General features: G+C 36.4%; 2 protein-coding genes across 2 annotated transcripts in view; both read left to right on the forward strand.

Moving 5' to 3' along the window:
• Positions 1-4,974, forward strand: part of LOC136831826 (VID27-like protein) — a 5,638-nt gene extending 664 nt beyond the window's left edge. Inside the window, exons 2-3 of the mRNA XM_067092450.1 lie at positions 2,716-2,805; positions 4,352-4,974. Coding sequence (XP_066948551.1) covers positions 2,716-2,805; positions 4,352-4,684 — 423 coding nt within the window. The 3' untranslated portion in view covers positions 4,685-4,974. The remainder of the gene's footprint in view (positions 1-2,715; positions 2,806-4,351) is intronic.
• An 896-nt stretch (positions 4,975-5,870) lies between these two features.
• Positions 5,871-7,238, forward strand: LOC136831827 (cuticle protein 7-like). The gene is made up of 3 exons (XM_067092451.1): positions 5,871-5,947; positions 6,294-6,359; positions 6,642-7,238. The coding sequence occupies exons 1-3, from the start codon at positions 5,936-5,938 to the stop codon at positions 6,894-6,896; spliced, it is 333 nt and encodes a 110-aa protein (XP_066948552.1). The 5' UTR covers positions 5,871-5,935; the 3' UTR covers positions 6,897-7,238.
• The last annotated feature ends 2,762 nt before the right edge of the window (positions 7,239-10,000 follow it).

Genomic DNA, 10,000 nt, shown 5'->3' on the forward strand with positions numbered 1-10,000 from the left:
AGGTAAACTGTTTCCCCTTTGGTGATAAAATTGCAAAAATATATATGTATATAAAACTATATTTTTAAGCGTACATTTTTAAGCGTGTCATCTTTAGCATGCATTTTTTTAAAGGGTGAATTCTTTATCAAGATTACACTCTTTAAGCGTGTCGTCCTTCGCGTGCATTTTTAAAAAAAGTGCATCTTTCTTTTAATGAGTGCATTCTTTGAGTGTGTCATCTTCAGCGTGCATTTGTTAAACGTGCATTATTTGTTAAGAGTGCATTCTTCAAGCGTGTCTTCTTTAGCGTAAGTTTTTTGCAAATGCATTCTTTTTTTAAGAGTGCATTCGTTAGCCCACTGATTAGCCTCTCTCTCTCTCTCTCTCTCTCTCTCTCTCTCTCTCTCTCTCTCTCTCTCTCTCTCTCTCTCTCTCTTTATTGCAAACAATCCTCTCTGTCTCTCTCGCTTTCCCTAATTCTCTCTTTGTTGCAAACAATCCTCTCTCTCTCTCTCTCTCTCTCTCTCTCTCTCTCTCTCTCTCTTTGAAATGACGTCAGGCAATCATTCTTGTTAGCGTCTATACTTTGTATTTATTATGAAGACTCTCTCTCTCTCTCTCTCTCTCTCTCTCTCTCTCTCTCTCTCTCTCTCTCTTTAAAATGACGTCAGGCAATCTTTCTTGCTTGCGTCGATACATTGTATCTGTGAAGCATTATTTTATTTTAATTTCAGGAATCATCAGTCTCAACACAAAACAATACACACACACACGCGCGCGCGCGCACACACACAAAACATCAGTCAAGGCTTCGTTAGTCAATATATAAGTTCGTTTCTTTTCCTCCAATGTTATCTATCATTGGCGTCCTTGAACATCTCAGATGTTTTGAAAGTTGGACATGTTTGATTCCCAGTTCTTGGCGAAAATAGGAGGCCTTTATTAGTTATCATTTGTAGTTTTCTGTAAGAGAAAACTATTGGGCCCGCTTTGTTTGTCCGTCCGCAATTTTATTCTGTCCGCACTTTTCTGTCCGCACTATTCTGTCCGCATTTTTCTGTCCGTGCTTTTTCTGTCCGCAGTTTTTCTGTCGGCACTTTTCCGTCAGAAGTTTTTCTGTCCGCACTTTTCTGTCAGCAGTTTTTCTGTCCGCACTTTTCTGCCCGCACTTTTTCTGTCCGCACTTTTCTGTCCGAATTTTTTCTGTCCGACAGTTTTCTGTCCGACTTTTTCCGTCCACACTTTTCTGTCCGCACTTTTTCTGTCCACCCTCAGATATTAAAAACTACAGAGGCTAGAGGGCTGCAAATTGGTATGTTGATCACCCACCCTCCAGTCATCAGATATACCAAATTGCAGCCCTCTAGCCTCAGTAGTTTTGATTTAATCTAAGGTTAAAGTTAGCCATAATCGTGCCTCTGGCAACGATATAGAACAGGCCACCACCGGGCCGTGGTTAAAGCTTCAGAGGCGGCGGCTCAAAAAGCATTATACCGAGACCACCGAAAGATAGATCTATTTTCGGTGGCCTTGATTATACGATGTAGCAGCTGTATAGAAAAATCGATTGCGCCGAAGAAACTTCAGCGCTTTTTTTTACTAATGTTTTAGAAGCTTGTCAGTGTGGATTTGTGTTGTGGGGAATCTAAATGATTAAAAACATATATTGTTAAATAAGTTTACACGTGTAATCATTTTTATCTCTTAGAAGCTGAAACGCAGAATGTACTTGTAAACTCACTCGTTTTATTAGATTCCAAACTACAAAAAATGGCAGAAAAAAACTGATCAACTGAAACTTTATGAAACTTTATTTTTCCCAAAAGTGGTACAACATTCTAAATTTTACCTGTTTCATTTGTTTCCAAACTACAAAATGTGAATATTGTGCAACTGGAACTTCAGAAGTTCAAGCAAAGACGCAATGCATTACTACCCTAATACTATTCTCCTTGCATTTTAATACATTTTTATCTATTTATCAATTTATTTATTTTTTTATTTTTAATGAGTGAGATCTCTTTTTCTGTATTTCCTTTTACCTTCCTCTTACTTCTTCCGCAATGAACACCATAATATTCTTTGGAAGCTTGAATTTCAAGTCAATGGCCCCTTTGGTGGACTTGTTCCATATGAATAGAGTTCATCTGCTGAATATTAAGAATAATAAGAAACTTCACAAAACTTTATTGTTTTCAAAAGTGGCGGAACATTCATTTACTTCCAAACTACAAAATCAATTGCAAAAAAAACTCCGATAGAGTAAAGCTTTACGAAACTGTTGTTTCCAAAAGTGGTAGAATATTCCAATCGTATTCATTTAAATCTTTCGGTTCAGAATCTACTCTGGTTTTTTTTTTCGTCTTAACGCCACACCCGAATTGCGTAATGACATTAACGCAGGTTCGGGCTTCAGGCCTGCAGGTCTCGTTGCTGACCACCGAGGAACCTGTTGTGAGTCTGACAGAAACGAGTTAGCTGTAAAATAAGAAAAAAAAGAAAAAAAATAAAAAAAATACCCCAAGATCCAGATCCTGAATGATTTTTTCGCTTGACTGTCCATGACGAAATTAACTTGGATAAAACTGTGGGGTCAGACTCTCTCTCTCTCTCTCTCTCTCTCTCTCTCTCTCTCTCTCTCTCTCTCTCTCTCTCTCTCTCTCTCTCTCTATTTTACGAATGGAAACGGAGTTGCATAATTGGTCTCATTGTAATTTTTTCTTCATTCTGCAGATTCTCATCGTCCTATGTATGGTCATATCAGCCACTTCAGATGCTCACCCGTTGCTGGACATGAGTGATTCGGAGGTAAATGTGACTAAGGTATAATTCCCATGAAAACTGCTTTCCTTATAGCTTATAAATTCTCATGAAAACTTCTTTCCTTATAACTTACCAATTCCCATGAAAACTGCTCTCCTTATAACTTATAAATTCCCATGAAAACTGCTCTCCTTATAACTTACCAATTCCCATGAAAAATGTTCTCCATATAACTTATGAACTCCCATGAAAACTGCTCTCCTTATAACTTACCAATTCCCATGAAAACTTCTCTCCTTATAACTTATAAATTCTCATGCAAACTGCTCTCCTTATAACTTACCAATTCCCATGAAAACTGCTCCCCTTTAACTTATAAATTCTCATGAAAACTTCTCTCCTTATAACTTACCAATTCCCACGAAAACTGCTCTTCTTATAACTTATAAATTCCCATGAAAACTGCTCTCCTTATAACTTACCAATTCCAATGAAAAATGCTCTCCTTAGAACTTTCCATTTCCCATGAAAACTGCTCTCCTTATAACTTACCAGTCCCCATGAAAACTGCTCTCCTTAAAACTTACCAATTCCCATGAAAACTGCTCTCCTTATAACTTATAAATTCCAGCAAAAGCTGCTCTCCTTATAACTTCTGGATCCCAGGAAAAATTTTCCTTATAATTTATAAACCCATGAAAACTGCTCTCCTTATAACTCACGAATTCACATGAAAACTGCTCTCCTTATAACTTCAGTTCCCAGGAAAATTACTCTCCTTATAACTTCAATTATCATGAAAACTGCTCTTCTTATAACTTAAATTCAAGGAAAACTACTTTCCATATAACTCCAATTCCCATGTAAACTGCTCTCCCTATAACTCATAATTCCCAGGAAAACTGCTCTCCTTATAACTTAATTACATTAAACTGTTCTCCTTATAACTTCTGAATCCCAGGAAAAATACTCCTTATAACTTATAAATTCCAGTGAAAACTGCTCTCCTTATAACTCACGAATTCACATGAAAACTGCTCTCCTTATAACTTCAGTTCTCAGGAAACTTCTCTCCTTATAACTTATCAGTTCCCATGAAAACTTTTCTCCTTATAGCTTATGAATTCCAATGAAAACTACTCTTCTTATAACTTCAGTTCCCATGAAAACTGCTCTCCTTATAACTTCATTTCCCAGGAAATCTAGTCTCCTTATAACTTCAGTTCTCAGGAAAACTACTCTCCTTATAACTTCAGTTCTCAGGAAAACTGCCCTCCTTATAACTTCAGTTCCCAAGAAAACTACTCTCCTTATAACTTCAGTCCCATGGAAAACTACTCTCCTTATAACTACAGTTCCCAGGAAAATTACTCTCCTTACAACTTCAATTCCCAGGAAAATTACTCTCCTTATAACTTCAGTTCCCAGGAAAACTACTCTCCCTATAACTTCACAGGAAAACTACTCTCCTTGTAACTTCAGTTCACAGGAAAACTGCTCCCCTTGTAACTTATCAATTCCCATGAAAACTGTTCTCCTTATCCCAAAAAAACTGTTCTTATAACTCATCAGTTTAAAACAGAAACTTTATGCTCTTATTTCACAGGATACCCACGGATCCCTCGAACCTAAATACGAGTTCAACTGGTCCATCAGCCACGAATCCCAAAACAGCGAGGAGGAGGAGGAGGACCAGGGAGGGGACCAATCTCTGGAATTCGGCCACGAAGAAACGCGTCTCGGAGACCACACGAAGGGGTCGTACTTTGCCCAGCTTCCAGGGAATAGACTCATGATCTTGGAATACTTCATTCGCGGGGATTCAGGATTCGTGGCTCGTGTCAAGGTTGTGTCGAACGAGTCGAGTGAATCTGAAGAAGAAGAAGAAGAAGAAGAAGAAGAAGAAGAAGAAGAAGAAGAAGAAGAAGAAGAAGAGTGACTGATGTTTCTTCTTCTTGCAAACAGCTGTCAAGAGGTTTAGGCAAGTGTATTTCATTCGAGTGGATCTGGAGAAGAAGAAGAAGAAGAGTGACTGATGCTTGTTTTGGTTTCGTCTTCTTGCAAATAGCTGTCAAGAGGTTTAGGCAAGTGTATTTCACTCGAGTGGGTCTGAAGAAGAAGAAGAAGAGGGTCTTCAGAATCCTAGGTAATAGTGTTATGTGACTCCTGTTTGTTTTGGGTTCTTCTTCTTACAAATAGTTCTTGATATTTTAAGGCAAATATACTGTACTTCCCTCGAGCATTTGTACTGAACAAACAAATATTACATATTCAGATTATTCTTCTTCACCTTCACTCTGAATTACATTTGTCAGTCCCAAAATACTATCTGGGATTCAGTGAGGCCTGAGGCCGCTGGAAATTAATTGTATTATAAACATAACTCAATGAGAGAAATAATTTACATAATATGAAACAAAGACACAAATTTTTACAGAGCTCAAATCATTTATTACACGAAGGCAGGCTTAGAAAAAAAAAATTTTAGAACTTCCATGATTCTGTATTATTATTATTATGATTATTATTATTATTATTATTATTATTATTATTATTATTATTATTATTACTGTTCATATGAACATGGTGTTCATATGAAAAAAGTTACAGAACATAACAGAAAACACAGAAAGAATAGATAAATTATTATTAAAGAAAAAAAAAATATGTTAACACTTTAATAAATCAATACATAAAAATATAAATAAATTATTATAATACAAGGCGAATTGTTTTGGGGTAGTAATGCACTGCATCTACGCTTGAACGTTTGAGGTTCTAATTGCATATCTCAGCAACAAGTGTACCCTGGCAGAAATGCGTTATAGATTCCACGTCTCTTTTGGCTAACTTATAACCCGTGATACGAATACCCCGTATAAAAATTCTAGCAAAGGAATATCTCGTGAAAACAGAAACGTGGGCACCTACTCAAACAATAAATACGAATGCATGAGGAAAATTTAGCTTCATCCCGTGCTGGAGGACAAGACCTTTCTCAAAGAATGTTGACATCGAAACCGACATTTGCATAAACCGTTAACCGTCCTTTGTTTTCACTAATCAGCGCCATAAACCAGTCCTTGAATACACAGGAGTTAGTGTAAACAACGACACCTCCTCTCGGTATATATACAGAGGGCTACGAGTTCCAACTCACAATCAGTAACCAGACCTTGATCGTACGAAGATGAACACTAAGGTATGACAGAATATCTATCTATCTATATATCTATCTATCTATATATCTGTCTATCTATATATCTGTCTCTCTGTCTATATGTCTATATATCTATCTATCTATCTATCTATCTTTCCATAAGTTTATCTATCTGTATGTCGTTTTTAAATGTGTACCAAAGGCTGACAGAATATCCTTCTGTCTAACAATAAATTTCAATCTGTCCACCTGACATTTTTAAATGTTAAATGTTAATTTCTGTCAGAGTTCTTGGTGCTCAAATTTCATTTGCATTTTATTTTTGTTTAATTTTTTTAATAATAATGATAATAATAATAATAATAATAATGATAATTCAAATTTACAGATTTTTATCTTCTTGGGTTTGGTAGCAGCGGTTGTCGCCGACAGGCGTCGGGGCGATTTCGTAGAGGTAATCATGAATGAACTTAGATTGATGAATGAACCTAGTAGTATTAATAGTAGTAGTATACTTAGAGGCAATAATGAATGGACTTAGGTTTATGAATGAACATAGTAGTCATAGTATTTGTAGCAGTAATATGCCTTCGTAGTAAACACACTTTTCCCATTAACTCTTCTTAAAAATATAACGAGAAGGTACTCCTTACTCTTGAGACCGACATGATATCAAGGGCTTCCAAGATAATCTCCCAATCCTTGGAGCCTTAATAGTATTACCATCACCCCTCAGGAACTGTTGGAAACCCGCCACGTCTTCGAAGACCCGAAGTACAGCTTCAGCTGGGAAGTCAGCGACGAGTCCTCCGAGAACGACTTCGGACACGAGGAATCCCGCGAAGGAGACGACACCCAGGGATCCTACTATGTCAGGCTTCCCGACGGCCGCCTCCAGACTGTCAAGTATTACGTCAATGGAGACTCAGGCTTCGTGGCCGATGTTACGTACGATTCGGGTGAATCGTCAGAGGAATTTGGGCGTAACTAAATGCGTGTTTTTACCAAGAAAGGTAGCAGGGTACTGACAGAAGATTAGATGAAAAGAAACCTATAATGATGGAAGAAGATTTGTGCAGCGCACTGTAGACTGTTCTATATGATTTTTGCAGCATTCTTTTGGCTCCAGATGTATTGCTTTTCGCCTTTTATTGTTCATAGATTCATTTCGTTCTCTTCCCATTTAACTGTTCAACTTCTTTGACTTTGTACCAATGTTCACGTCAAAAGTGCTTCAATGAGTCTCTTGAGAATCTTGAATGTTACTCATGATAAACTTCCTGTAAGTATGCTAGATGCTTAGAGCTTGAATAAATGAGAAGCAAATGAATAATTATTCTACAAAATCATTCAACCCATATCATTCAAATGCTCAGATAAAATAGAAACCAACTAACTGAGTCAGAAATATGACCTCCTTTGTCAGAGGTCACAAAGTTTGTCACCATTTTTGTGGAAAGAGGAAACCACCAATCAGGGAATAGCTTTCTATATTATGAAGTTTTTTTTTTACTGTGCAATTAGAACCTCAAGAGTTCGAGCGAAGATGCAATGCATTGTTACCCTAAAACAATGCACCTTGTATTTTGATAATTTATTTATATTTTTATCTGTTACTTATTAATTTATTCAGTTTTCCTTTCTAATAACTGATCTCTTCTTTCTATATTTCCTATTATCTTCTGTAACTTCTTTCAGGTGAACACCATATTCTTTGGAGGCTTGAATTTCAAGTCACTGGCCTCTTTAGGCTTGTTGCAAATGAATTGGGGTTTATCCTCTGGATAATAATAATAATAATAATAATAATAATAATAATAATAATAATAATAATAATAATAATAATAATAATAATCCTGAATTCGCCAGCTCTTGGGTTCATATCAAGTGACAATTGCCCCTGTATTCATGTCCTACATAAATAGGGGTTTATCTTCTGAGTAATAATAATAATAATAATAATAATAATAATAATAATAATAATAATACTGAATTCACCTTTTCTTAAGTTCATATCAGCAATATGGCATTATCATCAGTAAATAACACTGGCATAATATCTCCTTTCTTCCTTACATAGGTTTAATTATATGACTTTATTCGTCTTGACTAGACAATTTTCAAGTTCAGCGGAACTCAGCACTGAACGAGAACCAGGACGAAGTTGTATGCTTTGAAAATAACTTATTTCGACTCGTTGGATTCGTCCGATACGGTTGATTCGTAGGTGACTTCGGCTACGTGGCCCGAATCTCCCTCGACGAAGTACCTGACGGTCTGCAGACGACCGTCGGGGAGCTGAACGTTGTACGACCCTCGAGCGTCGTTTCCGTCGCGAGATTCCTCGTGTCCGAATTCGTTGCTGGAGGAGGAGTCGCTCACGGCCCAGCTGAAGCTGTACTTGGCTTCGCCGGATTCGAACGATTCTTCGGACGAGTCCTGGAGTGGGACGAACATCAGTAAGTAAACATTTGTGTACTTGGAAGATTTATCAGGGGAAAGATAAAGATTCACAAAAAGACGAACAAACACAGAAAGAGATTAGAAAAAGAAATCATTCTCATCATACCTTGGCGTTCATCTTGCACTTGTATGGTCGACTCTACTTACTGACCAACGAACTGAATCTAGAAATAGCTTATATAACAACACGCAATCTCTGATCTCTGCTTATGCAATCTGCATCTCTTCGTAGACAGGTTTGCTTCGCACGTTTGCAAAATAAAAAACTATCTAACAGAGATCTAACCAAGAATCGTACAATGGCCAGGTTTGATTCTATGAAAGGTCAGATATTTTAAGACTTTTGTGATATTGCCTCATAAATGCAGAGAATGTCATTTTTGCCATGGTCTAAAATATGCTACGATTAATGACATCTCAATTTCTTGACTATCAAATATTAGTCAACAGTACTGGTGACATTCAGGGGTTATGTAATATAATGAAGCCGGATTTCAAATGGATTCAGCTTGTCTATTTCAGCAATTATGCATTGTTAATATGCCATCTTACATACGTACTCAAATACGTCATTATAACTTCCGTATGATGGAAAAGTATTCTGGTAAATATTAAATGATAAATAACTTTTGTCACCGTTATGTTTTCTTTATGATTTTTCTTCTTTTGTAAAATTTGAGTGACATCTTTCTTCACTATTATATATATATATATATATATATATATATATATATATATATATATATATATATATATATATATATATATATATATATATATATATATATACACACATATATATGTATATATATACATATATATATCTGTGTATATACATATACTGTATATGTATGTATGTGTATATATACACATATATATAAAAGATCAGCACAGGCTATTACCTTGAATCACAAGCACTATACCTCTCAACCTATTTAGTTAAAACCCATTACGAGAGGCCATCACTTTTAAAAGCTCAATTTTTTTCTATTCCATTTTGCAATGCCCACCCAACCATACCAGACACTTGAAGACCCTTCGTTTTTTCCCCCAATTTTACTCTGACTCAGTTCTCGAAGACCCACAACTGGTTACCTTTGCTCGACGAAACCTGGGGTCTTTGGGCGAGAGGACTCGGTCAGTGCCAAGAGCGAAGAAATATGGGCGTGGGCTGACATTCAGAGCAGGTTTAAACAACTTGGCAATGACCTTATGCCGATGCGTCTTGACGATTTTGTTTAGGGCTGGATTAAGATGTGGGAAATCACTCCAGTTTTGTGAATGAGGAAAGCTAGAAGAATCTTTATGTTAAAGTTGGATTAAGTTGGAAAGATCACTCCCATTTTGTGAATGAAGAAATCTAGAAGAATCCTTTTGTTAAAGTCGGTTTAAGTTGGAAAGATCACTCCCATTTTAATAATGAGGAAAGCTAGAAGAATCCTTATGTTGAATTTGGATTAAGTTGGAAAGATCATTCCCATTTTATGAATGAAGGAATCTAGAAGAATCCTTTTCTTAAAGTTGGATTAAGTTGGAAAGATCATTTCCCATTTTATGAATGAAGAGATCTAGAAGAATCCTTTTCTTAAAGTTGGATTAAGTTGGAAAGATCATTCCCATTTTATGAATGAA

Source organism: Macrobrachium rosenbergii, chromosome 48 (assembly GCF_040412425.1).
Source record: "Macrobrachium rosenbergii isolate ZJJX-2024 chromosome 48, ASM4041242v1, whole genome shotgun sequence".
Taxonomy (NCBI): domain Eukaryota; kingdom Metazoa; phylum Arthropoda; class Malacostraca; order Decapoda; family Palaemonidae; genus Macrobrachium; species Macrobrachium rosenbergii.

Bases quoted from the DNA above. Each gene is read 5' to 3' on its own strand.
- LOC136831827 (XM_067092451.1), top strand. The intron at 6,360-6,641 runs GTAATCATGAAT...ATCACCCCTCAG, and splicing joins GTCGGGGCGATTTCGTAGAG to GAACTGTTGGAAACCCGCCA.